Source organism: Malus sylvestris, chromosome 16, assembly GCF_916048215.2.
Source record: "Malus sylvestris chromosome 16, drMalSylv7.2, whole genome shotgun sequence".
NCBI lineage: Eukaryota > Viridiplantae > Streptophyta > Magnoliopsida > Rosales > Rosaceae > Malus > Malus sylvestris.
The window spans coordinates 33,898,857-33,921,383 of record NC_062275.1 but is presented as its reverse complement, the minus strand read 5'-3'; the positions used below and the strand labels follow the sequence as shown (position 1 = coordinate 33,921,383).

Sequence of the window (22,527 nt, the reverse complement as noted above, 5' to 3'; positions counted from 1 at the left end):
TGTCTACCAGGATTTGTCGTACTTCAAAGTTGGCTATGTGAGCTTTCACGATCAATGGGTCGTTGTGAGGGTAGATGATACCTCTTTCTTCCTCAGGGTAGAAACATATTGGATCCCAGTTAGGCTTTTAATACTTACCTCCCCTGATGTCTTCCACATGAAACACTTGGTGGCCAGACCTTAAAGCTTATTCGTTATTTTTCATGGCCCTGTTGGAAGATTTAGATATGGGTGTGCCACCGCTTATGGAATATATCACATTCATCTGGCATTGGTTACAGTTACCCCTTGGAGGGTGAATAAGGAATTGATCAATTTTTCCTTCACGTGCCAAAGCTTCAATATGATCACGAAGGGTGATACACTTCTCGCCGTCATGGCCGTTATGCTCATGGTAGCAACAAAACATGCTCGTGTTCTTCGTGGGCTTGTAATCTGGGTGCCTCGGCTTTGGCTTCGGTATCAAGTGTGCTATGATGGGGTAAATGGCCACGCATGTGGCATTTAAAGGTATGTATGCCTCATACCTCGGGGTAGGGGCTGTCCTAACATGTGCTTGACCTACTGTGTTGACTACTTGAGGTCGAGGATTGTCATGGCAATACCCTTGGTTATTGCGGTAGTGTTCCTTACTCCTTTTACTAAAATGAGACTGGTAAGGATGAAAATCTTTCCTTTTGCCCTGAGATTGATATGTCTGTTGACTTGGCAAAGTATTAAGTAAGGCAGGAGGAGGCACCGTTGCCATTTGGAAGGTCGAGGTCTTCTCATTTGGTTGGATCTGGCTTCCACTCCCTACTTGCTGATAAAGGGTGGTTGTGGGGGGTTTCCCTTGATATGTCTTTGCCTCGGCGAAGGCATGGTTGTAAGCATGTGCCATCACCTCAGAGTAAGTCTTCCAAGTGTTGGCATTGATCATGTACTTGAAGAAACAATCACGTAGGCCTGTCGTGAAGGCCTTGAGGGCGGTCTTATCATCTGCCTCAGCGCAGCGAGAATACACGTGGCTGAAACGACATGTATACTCTCGTAGTGACTCGTCTGGCTTCTGGCGAATAGTGTACAAGTCATCTGCAGAAAGCTAGCGATCGGTCTGGAAGATATGTTGAGAGATAAACAGTTTCCTCAATTCCTCAAATGAGTCTACTGTCTCAGGTGGAAGACGGCAATACCAGTTTAGAGTTCTGCCAGAGAGGTTGGAGGGTAAGATAAGACATCGCTATTCGTCGGTGTGCATCCAATATGCCATGGTGGACTCAAAGAGGTTAAGGTGTTCAATTGGGTCTTCCCTTCCAGTGTAGAGTTGTAAACCAAGATTTTGTTTTGTCTTTGCTTGAAGGGGGGTGTCGAGGCTCCTCCTTGTGAGAAGGCCAGGCTTGGGTTGGTTCCAGTCAGGTATCTCAGCTTGACGTTCGGCCTTCAACTTGTTTACTTCCTCAAAGAGCTGTAGGACAAGGAGGTCCTGAGTGGAGTCATGTATCACTCGGATTTTCTTTTGTAAGTCTTCATCACCTCTTAGAAGTAAGAAAGTTTGAGCAAGGACATGTGATTTTTCCTTTGACTCGTTGTACTGACTTCTAGGGCGAGTCTGTCAGAATACCTCAAAGTCCCCTGTACCTTCATGTTCCTCTAGGACCTGTTGTTCCTTCCCTAGATTAGCAGCTGGCCTGGGTCGTGGGAGGGGACTGAGTCTTTCAGAAACCCTTGGGTCATTGATCTTCAAGCATATGTGGAGGGGATTCTCTCGACGTTGCTTTAAGAAGTCTCGGCAGTCACGATAAATGGCTTTTGATCTTTCCAACCCTTTTGCAAGGTGGTGTCTTCCTCCACTTCTCCTGCTTCGGGTCGAAGTAGTTGGGTTAAGAGAAGTCTCACGTTGATCAATGTTTTCATGATTAGCTAGCTCCTCATCAGGGATACCCATGTCGAAAGAAGGTGGCCCTCCATGTTAAGGGGCACCCAGATGATGGTTGATATCCACAAGGGCAACGAGCTCGCATGTTTGAGTACGCCTAGTTTCGTGGAGCATCTCAAAGAGCTTCTCATACTACTCCTGGAGGACCTCATTCTTCATTGCTATCTTGTTGTTCTGAACTTCTAGCTCATCGACTTTAGCTTGAAGAACAACCCTCTTTCCTTCATTCTTTCGTTGCTTCGCACTAGGTGCAAGAGGGGTGTCATTCTGTGTGTTATGGCTTCCTTCGCTCCCCATGTTGGAGAGGGATGCCTGGTCAAACGAGAGTGTATGAATGGTGGAAACCAGCTTGACAAAGCTGAAGAGAGTGAGAATAAGTGTTGTTCCCACAAACGGCGCCAAATGTTGATGCACAAAATCAGTGAGGACTTTGGTACAACATAAAGTGTTAAGTTTGTGACCTTCGCTAGATTGCTTCGGTCACTAGTGTGGATAAGTATGTAAATGGATGGGGACATGGAAGCAAACACAAGATGTACGTGGTTCACCCAGATTGGCTATGTCCACGGAGTAGATGAGTTCTTATTAATTGTGAAGGGTTTACACAAGTACATAGGTTCAAGCTCTCTTTTAGTGAGTACAAGTGAATGATTTAGTACAAATGACATTAGGAAATATTGTGAGAGAATGATCTCTATTTATAGAAGAGAGTTTATAGTTTCATTTTGACATTAACACGTGTCATGTTGTGATTGGCTTCTGATGTTGACACGTGTCGCGCTATGATTGGCTTCTGATGTCAACGCGCTATGATTGGCCTCCTGGTTGGAGGGAAACTCTTCTGGATCTTTGATGGTATAACGTTGACCGGTGCTCAGCAGTTTCGGGATTGGTTAAGATGGTACAAACAGTCTTCATTGACGATATTTTGGTATACTCTAAGACTATAGCAGAGCATGCTAGACATCTTAAATTGGTGTAGAAAAGTTTGAGGGAACACCAGTTATATGATAAATTTAGCAAATGCAAATTCTGGTTAGATCATGTGGCATTTTTGGGACATGTTATATCAGCTCAAGGCATCCGAGTGGATTCTCAAAAAGTGGCAACTGTGGAGAATTAGGAACAACCTCGAACCGTCATTGAAGTATGAAGTTTTCTCGGCCTTGCAGGCTATTATAGACGGTTTGTTAAGGATTTTTCAGTGATTGCTTTACCATTAACGAGGTTGACCAGAAAGGATGTTAAGTTTGAGTGGGATGATAATTGTGAGCAAAGTTTTCAGCAATTGAAGTATTATCTCATTCATGCACCTTTAGCACTCCCTGATGATAGTGGTAATTTTGAGGTTTACAGTGATGTTTCTTTGAATGGTCTGGGTTGTGATTGATGCAACATGGTAGGGTGATTGCTTACGCTTCGAGACAGTTGAAACCTTATGAAAAGAATTACCATACTCATGATCTGGAGTTAGCAGCTATCATCTTTGCTTTGAAGATTTGGAGACATTATCTTTATGGTGAGAAATGTAAGATCTTGACGGATCATAAGAGTCTTCATTACCTTTTTACTCAGAGAGATCTTAATCTCTGGCAGCAAAGGTGGATTGAGTTACTTAGTGATTATGATTACACGATTGAGTATAACCCTGGTCGTGCAAATGCAGTGACTGATGCACTTAGTAAGAAGACTCCAGTTAGAATTAATGCCATCTATGATTGTCATTTTTCTCTTCTTGTAGATTTGAGGTCTACTGGAGTGGAGTTAGGAGTGGAAGATAAAGATGAAGCCTTACTTGCAAATTTTCAAGTTAGGCCAATCTTAATTGATCGTGTGCTCGAGGCCCAGATGAATGATGAAGAGACCCAGGAAGTAATTCAAGCAAGGAATCAAGGGAAGAAGAAAGATTTCAGAATTCGAGAAACTGATAGCATGCTTATGCAAGAGAGTAGAATGTATGTGCCGAATAATGCAGAGTTAAAGAAAGAAATCCTAGATGAAGCACATATTTCAGCATATGTAATGCATCCAAGAGGTACCAAGATGTATCATACCATTTGACCTTTTTATTATTGGCTGGGTATGAAAAGAGAAATTGTCGAGTATGTGAGTAGGTGTGCCATTTGCCAACAGGTTAAAGCTGAAAGGAAGAAATCGTTTGGGTTGATGCAGCCACTTCTCGTTCCACAGTGGAAATGGGAAAAATATTACCATGGATTTTGTGTACAAGCTTCCCCATACATAGAATGGTTATGACAGCATTTGGGTGATAGTTGATCGGCTTACTAAGTTAGCACACTTTATTCCAGTGAGGGAAAAGTATCCATTAAGCCGATTAGCTAAGTTATTCATATCGAAGATTGTGAAGTACCATGGTGTGCCCAATGGCGTAGCCACCCACAAGGCTAAGGTGGGCTATAGCCCAGGGAGGTTTTCTGTAAGGGTAGTGTTATCCATGCACTTATTTTTACTTTTTACACTTCTCTTAATTGTCGGTTGTTCAGATTGAATGAATTGAAAATGATCACTGACAAAATATTAATAAGGCTGTGTTGGAAGTGTTCGTGAATATATCTATTCTTTTGTAAACTCATGCTTATAGCCTACTCAATTTCAATACTTATTATTATTTAATGTATATTTAGTAGAGGAGAGGTAGTAAATAATAGTTTTATGCTAAAAATTATAAATTAGTTTTACCTCTAATCCCCCTTTATTCTATTCTTTAAAGAAAAATACCATTTACCCTATGTAGTTTAGCCTCTGTGATTCTTACAACAACAACAACAACAACAAAGCCTTTTCCCACTAAGTGGGGTCGGCTATATGAATCCTAGAACGCCATTGCGCTCGGTTTTGTGTCATGTCCTCCGTTAGATCCAAGTACTCAAGTCTTTTCTTAGGGTCTCTTCCAAAGTTTTCCTAGGTCTTCCTCTACCCCTTCAGCCCTGAACCTCTGTCCCGTAGTCACATTTTCGAACCGGAGCGTCAGTAGGCCTTCTTTGCACATGTCCAAACCACCGGAACCGATTTTCTCTCATATTTCCTTCAATTTTGGCTACTCCTACTTTACCTCGGATATCCTCATTCCCAATCTTATCCTTTCTCGTGTGCCCATACATCCCACGAAGCATCCTCATCTCCGCTACACCCATTTTGTGTACGTGTTGATGCTTCACCGCCCAACATTCTATGCCATACAACATCGCTGGCCTTATTGCCGTCCTATAAAATTTTCCCTTGAGCTTCAGTGGCCTACGACGGTCACACAACACGCCGGATGCACTCTTACACTTCATCCATCCAGCTTGTATTCTATGGTTGAGATCTCCATCTAATTCTCCGTTCTCTTGCAAGATAGATCCTAGGTAGCGAAAACGGTCACTTTTTGTGATCTTCGCTAGATTGCTCCGGTCATTAGTGTGGATAAGTATATAAATGGATAGAGATAGGAAAGCAAACACAAGATGTACGTGGTTCACCCAGATTGGCTACGTCCACGGAATAGAGGAGTTCTCATTAATTGTGAAGGGTTTACACAAGTACATAGGTTCAAGCTCTCCTTTAGTGAGTACAAGTGAATGATTTAGTACAAATGACATTAGGAAATATTGTGGGAGAATGATCTCGTAGCCACGAAACTTCTAAGTATCGGAGTGTGGTATCGTCTTGACTTGTCTTATCTGTCTCATAGGTAGATGTGGCATCTTCTCTGGAAGTACTCTTCCTCCATCCAGGGGTGGTATCTGTAACTGGTGGAGATGCACAAGGTAATGTATCAATTTCACTTGAAGCTTACTTGTAGTTTCATGCTTGGTCAAGCGCGATACAAACCATGTAGTAGGAGTCCCCCAAGTCGCCGAGCTAGGGGATCTGCTGAAAGAGGTGACAGACAAGGTAAGCAATCAGAGCTCCGGCTGATTGTTCACATTCTCCCTATCTTGCAGGCAGCATGAAGGATAAAGAGAAAAAAAATGAGAAGAGATGATATGGGATACTTTTGCTTTTGAAGAAGTAACTTTCCACAGGCTTATTCTTGAACTGGGCTGGAGGGTTTTCTGGTTTCCTCCAGAGTATAAGGCCGACTGAAGAATTTGAGGGTCAAAACAAGTCCATCAAATCTAGAGTACGTTCGACCCTGCTGATATGGGATACTTTTGCTTTTGACAGAGTAGTGGATGTATCGGCACGTGTGCTGTTACGCTTGTCTCCACATGCTTCCTTGTATCCTTCTCACTTGCCCTATCTGTTCCTCAGGCAGATGCGGTATCTTCCCTGGAAGCATAAGATGTTGAAGATGAGTACTCGAGAGCAATGCCAGGTAAGTAATCAGGTAAGGGGTTCCAGCCAGTCAGTTCCTGGCTGGAAGCTTGATTCCAAGTGCTGACTGATTGCTCTCTTTCTCCTTGTCTTGCAGGTAAGAACAAGGCCAAAGGAAAAGACAGGGAAAAAGCATGATATGGGATACTCTTGCTTTTAACCCTGATGATATGAGATATTCTTGCTCTAGTATAGCTTGTTTACAGAGGTATTATCGGGGGGAAAGAAAGCTGAATATTTCGAAAGGCTTCGTTGGGAGTGCCCTCTCAGATAAGAGAAATGGTTGAGCATTTTTGCAGGTCTGCCTGTCCGTTAGAGATGGAGGTCGACATATATAGGAGTCTCTCTAACATCAAGTAATAATGCTATTCCTTTACCCTGCTTGATCATAGCACGGTAGTGGGAGCTGCCAGCTTCACATGTTTTAACTCTGTCAGAGCACTTTGAAAAAGTGGTATGTGGTATCTGGAAAGCTGATGTTGCGTGTGAAGATTACAGACAAGCTTTATCCAAGGAGATCCAGCTCTTGAAGTTGGGAAAGTGGTGCCTCTTCGGTTTTCGAACAAGCAATCCTGTCAGGGATCTGGCTCTCGAGATTCGGAGAACGATGCCTCTTCGATTTTTGAGAAAGCAATCCTGCTGGGGTCTGGCTCTCGAGATTCGGAGAGCGGTGTCTCTTCGATTTTTGAGAAAGTAATCATGTTGGGAGTCTGGCTCTCGAGATTCGGAGGGCAGTGCCTCTTCGATTTTGGAGCAAGCAATCTTGTTGGGAGTGTTTTCTCGAATGTGAGTAAAGGTTGGGCACGTTTGCTAGTCTACCTTGCCACGAAGCACAAAGGTTGACACACAGGGACTTTCCAATTATCCAGCAGTGGTACTGTTCCTTTACCCTCTCTTCCATTTTTGAGAAAGTAATCATGTTGGGAGTCTGGCTCTCGAGATTCGGAGGGCGGTGGCTCTTCGATTTTGGAGCAAGCAATCTTGTTGGGAGTGTTTTCTCGAATGTGAGTAAAGGTTGGGCATGTTTGCTAGTCTACCTTGCCACGAAGCACAGAGGTTGACACACCGGGACTTTCCAATTATCCAGCAGTGGTACTGTTCCTTTACCCTTGTGGGTAATAATATGGTAGCTAGACCTTCAAAATTTATGTGTCTAAACTTTGTTAGTGTTGTTTCTTTGCAATTCTTTTACCTTCTTGGTCAGAGCGATGTAGTGGGAGCTGCAAGCTTCACATGTCTCCACTTTGTCAGAGAACTTTGGCAAAGTTATCTGTGGTACCCATGAGCTACTGTTGCGTGTAGGAAGTGGGTGATTGAACAGTACGATTCATGTGCTTTCTATTTCGCCAGAAATCTTCGACAGAATGCCCATAATTTCCACAAAGCTGAGTGTGCGTGTGACAGGTGCTGACAAGGCTGGAAAAGTTGGTGCCTCTTCGATTTCTGAGATCGGCCCTCGTGGTCTCTGAGCAGCCCAGCTTTTGAGAAAGCAAGCCTCTTCGATTTTTGAGATCGGCCTTCGTGGTCTTTGAGCAGCCCAGCTTTTGAGAAAGCAAACGCCTCTTCGATTTCTGAGATCGACCCTCGTGGTCTCTGAGCAGCCCAGCTTTTGAGAAAGCAAATGCCTATTCGATTTCTGAGCAGGCGCCTCTTCGATTTCTGAAGCTTCGTCGAGTGCAGATTTTTATAGGGGCTGACATTAAGTTCCAAAGCACACTTGAATATCCACCAGTAGAAGCTCCATTCTTGCACTTCTAAGATCTTGATTTGTCCGACCTCTTCTCTCTTCAACACCTTTGAAAATGTCTGGCCCCTCCGACCGTCGTTTTGACTTGAACCTTGTTGAAGAGGCAGCCCCGCCTTCTCCAGACAACATATGGCGCCCATCCTTCGTCTCCCCTACTGGTCCTCTTACCGTTGGGGATTCCGTGATGAAGAATGATATGACCGCTGCGGTAGTGGCCAGGAACCTTCTCACTCCCAAAGATAACAGACTACTTTCCAAACGATCTGATGAGTTGGCTGTTAAGGATTCTCTGGCTCTCAGTGTTCAGTGTGCAGGTTCTGTGTCTAATATGGCCCAACGCCTATTTGCTCGAACCCGCCAAGTTGAATCATTGGCGGCTGAAGTGATGAGTCTCAAACAGGAGATTAGAGGGCTCAAGCATGAGAATAAACAGTTACACCGGCTCGCACATGACTATGCTACAAACATGAAGAGGAAGCTTGACCAGATGAAGGAATCTGATGGTCAGGTTTTACTTGATCATCAGAGATTTGTGGGTTTGTTCCAAAGGCATTTATTGCCTTCGTCTTCTGAGGCTGTACCGCATAATGAAGCTCCAAATGATCAACCTCTGATGCCTCATCCTTCTAAGGTTTTGTCCAGTACTGAGGCTCCGAATGATCCCCCTCCGGTGCCTTCTCTTTCTGGGGCTCTACCGACTGCTGAGACTTCTCCTAAGCAACCTTTGTGAAGGCTCCCTCTTGTTTGTTTATTTTGACTCAAGTATATGTACATATTTGTAACTTATCGGGGATATCAATAAATAAGCTTTCCTTCATTTCAACGTATTGTGTTAAATACACCAAAGCCTTCTTCGCTAAGTTCTTTGAATTTTCTTTTATTGAAGCTTGTATGTTGAAGCTTTGTGAGTGGATCATATAGGTTGAGGTAGTGTTCCCTTAATTTCCCGAGTGAGGAAAACTTCTCGGTTGGAGACTTGGAAAATCCAAGTCACTGAGTAGGATCGGCTATATGAATCTTAGAACGCCATTGTGTTCTGTCCTGTGTCATGTCCTCCGTTAGATCCAAGTACTCTAAGTCTTTTCTTAGGGTCTCTTCCAAAGTTTTCCTAGGTCTTCCTCTACCCCTTCGGCTCTGAACCTCTGTCCCATAGTCGCATCTTCTAATCGGAGCGTCAGTAGGCCTTCTTTGCACATGTCCAAACCACCGTAACCGATTTTCTCTCATCTTTCCTTCAATTTCGGCTACTCCTACTTTACCCCGGATATCCTCATTCCTAATCTTATCCTTTCTCGTGTGCCCACACCTCCAACGAAGCATCCTCATCTCCGCTACACCCATTTTGTGTACGTGTTGATGCTTCATCGCCCAACATTCTGTGCCATACAGCATCGCCGGCCTTATTGCCGTCCTATAAAATTTTCCCTTGAGCTTCAGTGGCATACGGCGATCACACAACACGCCGGATGCACTCTTCCACTTCATCCATCCAGCTTGTATTCTATGGTTGAGATCTCCATCTAATTCTCCGTTCTTTTGCAAGATAGATCCTAGGTAACGAAAACGGTCGCTCTTTGGTATTTCTTGATCTCCGATCCTCACCCCTAACTCGTTTTGGCCTCTATTTGCACTGAACTTGCACTCCATATATTCTGTCTTTGATCGGCTTAGGCGAAGACCTTTAGATTCCAACACTTCTCTCCAAAGGTTAAGCTTTGCATTTACCCCTTCCTGAGTTTCATCTATCAACACTATATCGTCTGCGAAAAGCATACACCAAGGAATATCACCTTGAATATGTCCTGTTAACTCATCCATTACCAACGCAAAAAGGTAAGGACTTAAGGATGAGCCTTGATGTAATCCTACAGTTATGGGAAAGCTTTCGGTTTGTCCTTCATGAGTTCTTACGGCAGTCTTTGCTCCTTCATACATATCCTATATAGCTTGGATATATGCTACTCGTACTCCTTTCTTCTCTAAAATCCTCCAAAGAATGTCTCTTGGGACCCTATCATACGCTTTTTCCAAATCTATAAAGACCATGTGTAAATCCTTTTTCCCATCTCTATATCTTTCCATCAATCTTTGTAAGAGATAGATTGCCTCCATGGTTGAGCGCCCTGGCATGAACCCGAATTGGTTGTCCGAAACCCGTGTCTCTTGCCTCAATCTATGCTCAATGACTCTCTCCCAGAGCTTCATTGTATGACTCATTAGCTTAATACCCCTATAGTTCATGCAATTTTGTACATCGCCCTTATTCTTGTAGATAGGCACCAAAATGCTCATTCGCCACTCATTCGGCATCTTCTTCGTTTTCAAAATCCTATTGAAAAGGTCAGTGAGCCATGTTATACCTGTCTCTCCCAAAACTTTCCACACTTCGATTGGTATATCGTCTGGGCCTACTGCTTTTCTATGCTTCATCTTCTTCAAAGCTACAACCACTTATTCCTTCCGGATTCTACGATAAAAAGAGTAGTTTCTACACTCTTCTGAGTTACTCAACTCCCCTAAAGAAGCACTCCTTTCATGTCCTTCATTGAAAAGATTATGAAAATAACCTTTCCATCTGTCTTTAACCGCGTTCTCTGTAGCAAGAACCTTTCCATCCTCATCCTTGATGCACCTCACTTGGTTTAGGTCCCTTGTCTTCTTTTCCCTTGCTCTAGCTAGTTTATAGATATCCAACTCTCCTTCTTTGGTATCTAGTCGCTTATACATATCGTCATAAGCCGCTAGCTTAGCTTCTCTCACAGCTTTCTTCGCCTCTTGCTTCGCTTTTCTATACCTTTCACCATTTTCATCGGTCCTATCCTTGTATAAGGCTTTACAACATTCCTTCTTAGCCTTCACCTTTGCTTGTACCTCCTCATTCCACCACCAAGATTCCTTTTGGTGTGGGGCAAAGCCCTTGGACTCTCCTAATACCTCTTTTGCTACTTTTCGGATACAACTAGCCATGGAATCCCACATTTGGTTAGCTTCCCCCTCTCTATCCCACACACACTGGGTGATTACTTTCTCTTTGAAAATGGCTTGTTTTTCTTCTTTTAGATTCCACCATCTAGTCCTTGGGCACTTCCAAGTCTTGTTCTTTTTTCTCACTCTTTTGATATGTACATCCATCACCAACAAGCGATGTTGATTAGCCACGCTTTCTCCTGGTATAAATTTGCAATCCTTACAAGTTATACGATCCCCTTTCCTCATTAGAAGAAAATCTATTTGTGTTTTTGACGACCCACTCTTGTAGGTGATCACATGTTCTTCTCTCTTCTTAAAGAATGTGTTGGCTAAGAAGAGATCATATGCCATTGCAAAATCCAAGATAGCTTCCCCATCCTCGTTTCTCTCCCCAAAACCATGGCCACCATGAAAACCTCCATAGTTGCCTGTCTCCCTGCCCACGTGTCCATTTAAATCTCCTCCTATAAATAACTTCTCCGTCTGAGCAATTCCTTGCACCAAGTCTCCAAGGTCTTCCCAAAATTTCTCCTTCGAACTCATATCCAACCCTACTTGAGGTGCGTACGCACTAATCACATTGATAAGTTCTTGTCCTATTACAATCTTGATTGCCATGATTCTATCTCCTACCCTCTTGACATCTACAACATCTTGTGTCAAGGTCTTGTCCACGATGATGCCAACACCGTTTCTCGTTCTATTTGTGCCCGAATACCATAGTTTAAACCCTAAGTTTTCTAGATCCTTTTGAAGGAATATTTTTGTGAAAACATGTTCATTTAAGCAACATCAATAAGCATGCAATTAACAATTAAAGGCAGAATCATGCTAGCATGCACTTAAAACAAAACATTAACCAAGAAATTCAAAGCCTAGTAGATTGGTGAACCAAGAATCAACTCAAAACAAAGTGAGTTGAAATATATACCTTTGTAGATTCCTCTTCGTATTTAAACAAAGGCTAATCACCCAAGAGATAGGGCCTTCATTCCTTGCATCTTAGATCCATGGATTTGGATGGATCTACACCAAGGAGAGCATGGATGATAAATGAGTGACCATGGAAGAATAGATGGCTAGCTACAACTTCCATGGTGGCCGGCCTTTCTAGAGAGAAATGGAGAGACAATTCTCACAAATTTTCCCCAAAACAAACCCTTAATGAATAAAAGGCTATAAAGTCATATTTATACCTTTATTCATTTGAGTGGCAAACTTGTAATTAAAGCAAGTTTACTACCCTTTCTCTATATGGCCGGCCATGGGGGGTTGTTTGGGCTTTTGGGTCTTAGTGAATCATTATTCATTAAGTTGTCATACAACTTAAGTCAATGGGCTTGACGTTCGAAGCCCATTGGGCCTTAAGGTCCAAAACCTATCCCGAGGTCTTTAACGAACTTATTCGTTTGATTAATTAACATATTAATTAATCCTTGTCATAAATAATTAAACTATTCAATTATTCTTACTCATTTAGTTTGTTTCATCCATCTCCACCTTATACGGTGTACGATCCATTAGGTTCCTTTTAGCGAGGTAGTGGGCGATCAAAACTCTTTCAAATCGATTATGAATTGAAACTTACTTTCAATTCTCCCTTTAGTGATAATACACTTTTAGGGCTTCCACAAACCATGAGTGACACCTAGCCGTATGTCATGGTTACCCAAGCTAATCAGAAGAGGTTAAGAACCTATTCAGTTTAGGATTACAAATGCAATACGGTCTTTCTCTAATCTAATACTCCTGACCACATTGTTTGGTTTGATAGTTTATTTATTCATGTCTACTATCCAATGTGATTCGTGTTCTTATATGATTTCCTTGAATGTGATTTAGAACGACTTTTCTAAATCTCATTCATACTCTGGCCAGAGATTCTAAATCATATCATAGAGTATTCTCCCTCAAACGGTTTGAAGGTTAGAGATCCCTTGTTGCGCATTCACTTGCCTCCATGACTAAGTGGCTTAACCCCAACGATGCCGTGGACACCCCGATGGGGTGACATTGACATAATCAAAGATCAAGGACTTAACCACAAGACAACTGTGATGCCTCAGGTCAAAGGACTAATTTGCATTATCCCAAACATGAGTTCTCATGTGACATGAGTATGAGAACTCTTCGTTGATCGCGTTCAGTGAACTCATTCTCTACTGAGCACCTACGTACTTGTCTTGATGTCACACACACCAATGACTCGAGACTAGTCACTCTCCCTGAGAGAAGACATAGCACGTACCGATCTTGACGGACTGTCAATGCCCAATTGGCAATCCTATGATCAGGAACATTTAGGATGTGTCTACGAAAGAATGGTCTCATGAATCTAACTTCATTAGATTACATTCTTCCAATCACATATTCCTTGGACTTTATCGTTTAAGCATATAACATTTATATGAGACGGCTCAAACAATAATCTTTGCCTTTTATATTAAACTAGATTAGTTTAACATGTGAAATGTCCGTAAAGTATCATCACATGATTGGTTTTAGAGCACATTTCCAACAATCTCCCACTTGCACTAGAGCCAATCAGCTTAGTCATCAGTGATGATACCTCTTTTGTAGTCATTTCATAAATGGCTGAATAGTAGGCCTAGGCAATGGATATCTATATGTTATCCATAGAAGCAACCTTGAGAATAACGATGTCACCATTATACATGATTCTTAATCATGTGGTTCAGTCTCTCATATGAGTTCGGACCTTGATGAGACCTTGATTCCCTGGCTTGAGCTATCGCCCCATTAGTGTCATAGTGTCAGTACACTAGATACACTTTCTGGTTGGAACCGAATAGAGAGTTCACTAAATGAACTTTCCCATCCAAACAACATTGTTGCAAACTTCTATATGGCAATATATTTTGCATTCATAATGGAACACACTAAAGTCATTACTTTAATGTTTCCATCCAAATATCTCTTTAGTCATAATAAAGAGATATCTGTTTATCTCTTCATTCATAATGAAGAAACATCCAATGATGGATTAGATTCATAATCTAATACATTTACGCTTCCATTACGTTACTCTAATTCTTCCTCATTCTTTGAGGAATCTATCCTTTAGTATTTCTTAAATACTTAAGGATTCACTTGACAGTTGCCATGGTTCTGATCCTGGGCTTGCACTGATATCATCTTGTACCGTTCTAGGTACAACTCATATCAATGTTTTTCATACAATATGAAATACATAAATCACCTTTGTGCGTATGCATAAAGGATTCTATTTACGCATTATTTCTTTGGGAGTCAAAGGGTACGTTCCCTTTGAGAAGGGCAACTTGCTAGTCACACTAGAGTCATCCTTCTAATTGAAGTTTATCATCATATGAGAAACTTCCTAGCAACTTTTGTCTATTATTAGGGATTGATATAATCAAATTATATCTTGAAATCTATCAATATAGATTTCCATCCCATGTATATAGACTATGTCTCCCATATACATTCTATCGTTATAGAATGCTTAAAGTCATAACTTTAACGAAGAAATATTCATTTCATTTCCAAAATTAATAAATCATATATACATTCATATATATCACATATATATTTATATATATATATACATACAAATTTAGGAATATGACTAACTCCCACTAATCTTTTGTAAACCTAGTAAACAAAAGATTCATTTACATCTTTATGAGAAAGCAAACGATTTGACCTTTCTCTCATAAGACGCTTATAGCTCCCACTAGCTTGCTAAGATCCATGATGGATGGATCTCTACAACTTACATGTCTTGTGATTCATAGTTTTAGACATATATTATCAAGACTATCTTAATAATGGTTTCGGAAACCTATATTATGTCCAAACATTGAATCACCATTTAATTGTAGCTAGCAATCTTCGAATTAATTGAAACTAAGACTACGTCAAAAATGGTTCCTTCAAAGTCAACCATTCTCTTTGATTGTAGTCACCTTAAGCTACCAATTAGCTTATGAAGGTTTCATTATTTCGGGTCAAATGGTACTTTACCATTCCCATGAGTATATATCGTATATGCACTCAATGTAGTCATAAGGATTTTCATTCTTATTTCTTTCGAATTAAGAGGTGCAACTCTATGACATAGTCATAAAGTTCAAACCATTCAACTGAGACGGTTTATAAATCCTTCTCGACTACCTTGGAGCTTTTGGTATAGGAACTAGGTTGTTATATTTGTTGATTACTTTCTTGTCTCTCAAAGAACCCATTCTTTGAGTTCTATCCTTCGTTCATTTGCTCTTAGGCAAATCACATTGTAGGATTACAATGAACTACCCAACAAAACAACATTTGTTAGTTGGTTTATAGAAGCGATATCCAAAAGTTAATTTAAGGATATCCTACAAGATTGTTATCAAACAAATATTGTGTATTAACACACAACCCCAAATCTTAACATGCTTAAGATTTGTCTTTCTTTCCAACTACATCTTATGGAGTCATGAAAAATTTGGAAGATCTTCTAATTGACAATCATATTGTTTTTAGAAGTATATATCCTATATATGGGTAATAGATAACATCTAACGAACTAAATCTTATTCTAGTTCGTTCTTCTCCTAATGGAGAAATCTATTATCTTATGATGCTTCTTTCCTTGATATCTTTCAAGAAAACTATTCTAAAGTGTTACCATTCCTTGGATCAAATCTAAGGATGTAAATACTTTAGACGTCTTGCTCATCAACTTACATTTCTTGAATTCTTTGAAACCTTTTGCAAAGTATTCGGACTTATGTTTATTTAAAATAAACTATAGTCCAACCGAGGGTGATCTTCGGTGAATGTCATACAACATGAGTAGTATTATGTTGTGGACAAGTGCCACTAACATCTAAGTGAATTAACCTCAACAACTTTGTGATTCTTTATTCTTTCCAAAAGAATGAAGATTCAAACATTTTGCCTCTATACAATTTTAACAAGAAGGCATTGGATCCGGATCTAACGATCCTAAGTATCCATCTATGACTAACTCGTAATTTATGTTTTTAGAGGTATCACAACTTTAGTTGGGATTAGTCACTACCTTGCAACCTTTTGGGTTTTAAGCATCGTTTTATTCTAAACAGTTAACACTACCATATCATCTCTACTATAGAGACAATCAATTAGATTACTATAATCCAATCATTGATTAATAAAGAACAATATTTTGTCAAACAAAGCATTTATCCATCTCTACTATAGTGACGGAATCAAATTCCTTAAAATTGGAATGTAAAGACAATCTTTGGTTTTTCCAATTTCTTTGGTAGTTCATATGAGGAAGTAAGTACCATCTGCTTTCGCAGAAATCTATATTTTATTCACTTTCCGAATGTGAAGTACTTTCTCTTCTCTCATTAATCTTCTACTTCTTATTAGCCACACTTTTACAACGATTGTAAAACATAGTTACTAATACGGAATCAAGCATTCAAGTAGAAGAACCAACTGTTTTGAACTATTCAAGAACAATTTACAACGCCTTCGAAAGGTGTGTTCTTGACACTTGCAAGACATTTCTTGCAAATACCCCTTCCAATGTCCATCCTTTCATAAAGAAAGTTTGTTCCCTTGGAGTTAATTTTATCTTCTTCATTTGACTTCTCCTTTGACTACAATAGTCATGGTCCCTAAACTCCCACTATCTCTCTTGAAACTTATTTCAATTGTGTTATACACATCAAACATTTTGGAGAGCATGTGGTTATTGTTCACTATATAGTTTACAATAAACTCAGTGAACGATTAGGATAGGGACACAAAGGTGAAGTCCTTGCCTAGTTTCCGTCTCATTAAGTGGTTTATCACTTCAACACTTAATGATTCAAAATCATCATAAGTCCATGTTAATGGACTATTTTTGTCAACCAACCATTATGTTCTAAACATAATTACAAACCTTCAAGAGTTGTACAAGGCAACTCTCATTTCTTCATACAACAATTTGTAAGTGAAGAATCATGGCACATAAAGTGTCCATGCCTTTGTACTTTCTTCTCAAGTTCTTTGTTCATTTAACAAAGAAACAAGCACTAGTGTTTGCATTGACTAAGGGTTGTTCAAAGCAACTATTATTTCTTCATACAACAATTTGTAAGTGAAGAACTAATAACACTAAAAGTGTCCTTGTCATTATGCTAATCTTCGTAAGTTCCTTTGTTCATTTAACAAAGGATTAAGCATTGGTTGTTTGTGTTGTCCTCTTCATGATAGACTTTTCTAACATGTTCTTCCAATGATACATTATCATTAGGAAGATTGTGAGGATGAGACTACTTAGATACATATGCAATCTTTATAAGACATTCTTTGGGATTGTGGTACTAAGTCCGGAAACTAAAACATTCGGTTTTATTTGTCAAGTGTTGGATAGCGTTTGCAAATATATTGGTAAACAAATACATAACGAATATAAATTGATTGATTTTAAGCCATTTGATTCGGGTCTTTAAATCAAAATAGCACCACCCACTATTTTTGGCAAATTCCATATCCCTCATTGGAATTCGAGAGTTTTGGATGAAACTCTTAGTAGGGTATGGGAGGCTCACTATTACCAAGCCCACCTCACAATGATATGATGTTGGCTAGCATTAATAATAATGAGAGAGTACACTTACTCATTTGCAACTAATGCAAGTACCCATCTTATTTGGCCTCTAGAGAATGTCACCTCACAATGATATGATGTTGGCTCCATTGCACTTAGTTAAGTCATTCCCACCATGCTTAGTTCGTGAAGGGGTTCAAGAATAGCCTCACGATGATACGATGTCGGCCATCCTCGTTGCCTACACTAACCTCATCATATGTTTATGGATTCCTCCTGAGTATAAGCATGCACTTTGTACTCCCCCATGATAGGGTGAAGCCGGTGTACAAGTCATAAACGATTGGAGCCACCACGGTGGAAGGCCTACGAAAGAGTGTTCAAAGCACTCTCACGCTTATCAACTTAATAATTGTTTGGTTGAGGGTTTTAGGTCTCATCACATATAAATATACATTTTAATCTCTATTAAAACAATTTTGGTCCTATTACAACTATTGGTCCATATGATTGTTTTTAGTTGTATATAATACTCCCACTATGCTTATAAAACGGTTTTTAAAGCAAGAGTATATGATACTACTAACATAACCTTTGCATTCATTTGATGGACTATATAGTTGCCTTAGGGCCTTAGGATGACTATGAACCTTTGTTTAGATTCAACACGAGCCTTGTGTTGAATCTCGGTCTAGGGATGGTGATTGATTTTAGTTACGCGTTTAATCATATTAAGGTGTGTTGTCTTAGGGGCGTTGGACCCAACTACTTCATTTTCATGCATATCATATAAAGCAAGAAAGAAGTACTTCAAAGTAAAGGTGAGCTTATGCTCATTACAACATTTGCATAAAATAAATTACTTTAAAGTAAAGAAGAGCTTAAGCCCTTTTACAACATTTGATCAAATCAAATTACAACCAAAATTAATCTACACATTCCCATGGTTCAAACAAATTTGAAACGGCCTATCACATAGCTCAATTATATTAGGCTTAGGTTCATAATCACCCTTTAATTAATTAACACTTTAACTAATTAAATTGAATGCAACATTTTCATTTGGTTTTTGTATCCATAAAATTGATTTAAATGGAGCTAAACAAAATGAAAATCCAATTCTCATTTAAAGAGACAAAACAATTTTGTTCTCTACTTAATTTGGGCCAATATGCAATAACCACAACTTTTGGGCCATAAAGCAATTAACCTCAACTTTTGGGCTATATTGCAAAACTTTTGGGGTCACTTTGTAAAGACACAAAAGTCCACTACTTCATGTAATTACATTAGAACCCAAAATTTAATCAATGCAAAAACTTCATTAAAGGATCAAAACAATTTGTCCTTTAGCGTTTTTGGACCTAAACGTAAAAACGTTAACTTTTGGGCCAAAGTGCAAATACACAAAAGTATCAAAACTTTATGTAATTGCATAAAAGCCCCAAAAGTACCCCCACTAGTAGGGTGGCCGGTTTTGGAAGAAGAAGTTAGTGATGTGTGTGTTGATTTGTGAGTTTTGACATAAAGCTTGCAAGTGGTGCAAGTGGTGTGTGTGAAAGGAAATTAATCCTTACACACCCATCACCATATCTCTTACATCTCTTACACCTCTTACACCATTTAAACAAATATCTAAAACATTTAAACATTTGAAAATGCATAAAACATAAGCTTTATGAAATAAATCAAAACTTTGAATCAAAACACAAACCTTTTTGTTCTTGGCAAAAATGTCAAGAACAATGAAGAACATTCATGAAAAACCCAAAATTTTTCCATGAACTTTTTCCACCCAAAAACATTCCAAAACCATTCAAACTTTAGGGAAATAACATCTAACCAAACTAGGGTACATAAGGGTTCCAAAAGTCACTTGAAAACACTTTTAACAAGTCAAACAAGAACCCAAAAATCCACCCTTTGTATTTGGCCGAAAATTCCCAAAGTCATGGCACCAAATTTTAGCTCCAATATTCATGCTCATATGAACTACATCTACAACATTTGAGATGGCAAATTTTCTAGCAAAATTTACATTCAAAGAAACAAGAATAAAGCTTGTAACAATTACAACTTTTAAATCACAAACTATGAACCACAAAACCCAAAAGGATTCACCAACTACTAGACCTAGGCTCTGATACCACTTGAAGGAATATTTTTGTGAAAACATGTTCATTTAAGCAACATCAATAAGCATGCAATTAACAATTAAAGGCGGAATCATGCTAGCATGCACTTAAAACAAAACATTAACCAAGAAATTCAAAGCCTAGTAGATTGGTGAACCAAGAATCAACTCAAAACAAAGTGAGTTGAAATATATACCTTTGTAGATTCCTCTTCGTATTTAAACAAAGGCTAATCACCCAAGAGATAGGGCCTTCATTCCTTGCATCTTAGATCCATGGATTTGGATGGATCTACACCAAGGAGAGCATGGATGATAAATGAGTGACCATGGAAGAATAGATGGCTAGCTACAACTTCCATGGTGGCCGGCCTTTCTAGAGAGAAATGGAGAGACAATTCTCACCAATTTTCCCCAAAACAAACCCTTAATGAATAAAAGGCTATAAAGTCATATTTATACCTTTATTCATTTGAGTGGCAAACTTGTAATTAAAGCAAGTTTACTACCCTTTCTCTATATGGCCGGCCATGGGGGGTTGTTTGGGCTTTTGGGTCTTAGTGAATCATTATTCATTAAGTTGTCATACAACTTAAGTCAATGGGCTTGACGTTCGAAGCCCATTGGGCCTTAAGGTCCAAAACCTATCCCGAGGTCTTTAACGAACTTATTCGTTTGATTAATTAACATATTAATTAATCCTTGCCATAAATAATTAAACTATTCAATTATTCTTACTCATTTAGTTTGTTTCATCCATCTCCACCTTATACGGTGTACGATCCATTAGGTTCCTTTTAGCGAGGCAGTGGGTGATCAAAACTCTTTCAAATCGATTATGAATTGAAACTTACTTTCAATTCTCCCTTTAGTGATAATACACTTTTAGGGCTTCCACAAACCATGAGTGACACCTAGCCGTATGTCATGGTTACCCAAGCTAATCAGAAGAGGTTAAGAACCTATTCAGTTTAGGATTACAAATGCAATACGGTCTTTCTCTAATCTAATACTCCTGACCACATTGTTTGGTTTGATAGTTTATTTATTCATGTCTACTATCCAATGTGATTCGTGTTCTTATATGATTTCCTTGAATGTGATTTAGAACGACTTTTCTAAATCTCATTCATACTCTGGCCAGAGATTCTAAATCATATCATAGAGTATTCTCCCTCAAACGGTTTGAAGGTTAGAGATCCCTTGTTGCGCATTCACTTGCCTCCATGACTAAGTGGCTTAACCCCAACGATGCCGTGGACACCCCGATGGGGTGACATTGACATAATCAAAGATCAAGGACTTAACCACAAGACAACTGTGATGCCTCAGGTCAAAGGACTAATTTGCATTATCCCAAACATGAGTTCTCATGTGACATGAGTATGAGAACTCTTCGTTGATCGCGTTCAGTGAACTCATTCTCTACTGAGCACCTACGTACTTGTCTTGATGTCACACACACCAATGACTCGAGACTAGTCACTCTCCCTGAGAGAAGACATAGCACGTACCGATCTTGACGGACTGTCAATGCCCAATTGGCAATCCTATGATCAGGAACATTTAGGATGTGTCTACGAAAGAATGGTCTCATGAATCTAACTTCATTAGATTACATTCTTCCAATCACATATTCCTTGGACTTTATCGTTTAAGCATATAACATTTATATGAGACGGCTCAAACAATAATCTTTGCCCTTTATATTAAACTAGATTAGTTTAACATGTGAAATGTCCTTAAAGTATCATCACATGATTGGTTTTAGAGCACATTTCCAACACCTTTGCCTTACGACCAACCCACTTAGTTTCTTGTAGGCACATAATATTTATCCTTCTCCTCACCATAACTTCTACTACTTCCATAGATTTTCCCGTCAAGGTTCCTATATTCCACGTTCCTAAACGCATTTTGCTCTCTTGAACTCTACCCTTCTGTCCTAGCTTCTTCACCCTTCCCCGTCTAATAGGATCAAAGTACTTCTTTTGTGTGTCCCGTGTAAAGTTGATAGGAGCATATGCTCCCAAACAACTTTGAGTGGAGTCGTTCGAAAAGAAGTTTCTATAGCCCCCTTGCTCATTTAACACTGCATCCGGGTGCCGATGGAGATACAGCGACCCTTGCTCACTTATTCTTACTCAAGAAAAAATTAATAAGTTCTTTAAATACACAATTAAATCCCTATCTCTGCAATTCCTTACTTTCCATTGCACTTTTTCAATTAATGTTACATTTGGTACGTTCTTAATCTCTTTATTTACTTATTCTTGATTTAATTAGTAGGTTAATTATTTATATGCTCCTTGAATTTATCGGTTAGGGTTATGATTTTGAGAATAGTTTATATTATATTGTTGTTCTTTTATACTGATTATTATATATTTTATATAAGCAAAAAAATAAACATATGATTTTATGGTAATATTTTCAACTAGCCCACCCAATAAAAAAATCTTGGCTCCGCCCTTGGGTGTGCCAGTTGATATTATCTCGGACTGAGATCCTTGATTTACTTCTAAGTTCTGGGTAGCGTTCCAGGAAGCTATTGTAAGAGATTACTTTATAGTACGGCATATCACCCTCAGACAGACGGACAATCTGAAAGGACTATTCAAACATTAAAAGATATGCTGAGATCTTCAATGCTGCAGTTTAGCGATGGTTGGCATGATTGTTTGGATTTTATGGAATTCGCCTATGGCAAGTCTTGTCGAACGCCATTATGCTGGTCAGAAGTTGGCGAAAGAGTTTTGGTGGGCCTGGAGATTGTGGATGAAACTACTTAGAATATTCAGGTAATTAAGTCTAACCTGAAAGCGGCCCAGGATCAACAAAAGAGTATAGTACACAGACATGCCATTGACCGGATGTATAAT

At 39.5% G+C, this 22,527-nt stretch overlaps 1 protein-coding gene across 1 annotated transcript; it reads right to left on the bottom strand.

The window, feature by feature from the left end:
• Positions 1-10,292: 10,292 nt before the first annotated feature.
• On the bottom strand, positions 10,293-21,776 carry LOC126606255 (uncharacterized). Its single transcript, XM_050273612.1, has 2 exons — positions 21,433-21,776; positions 10,293-11,699 (listed from the first exon to the last, which is right to left on the bottom strand). The coding sequence occupies exons 1-2, from the start codon at positions 21,559-21,561 to the stop codon at positions 10,434-10,436; spliced, it is 1,395 nt and encodes a 464-aa protein (XP_050129569.1). The 5' UTR covers positions 21,562-21,776; the 3' UTR covers positions 10,293-10,433.
• Positions 21,777-22,527: the final 751 nt, after the last annotated feature.

What these genes read in the sequence shown, in the direction of transcription:
- LOC126606255 (XM_050273612.1), bottom strand. Translation starts at nt 21,561, where the DNA reads ATGCGTTTAGGAACGTGGAATATAGGAACCTTGACGGGAAAATCTATG. An exon ending in GGGTTGGTCGTAAGGCAAAG is followed by an intron (nt 11,700 to 21,432) that starts GTGTTGGAAATG and finishes TTCCTTCAAAAG; the next exon opens with GATCTAGAAAACTTAGGGTT.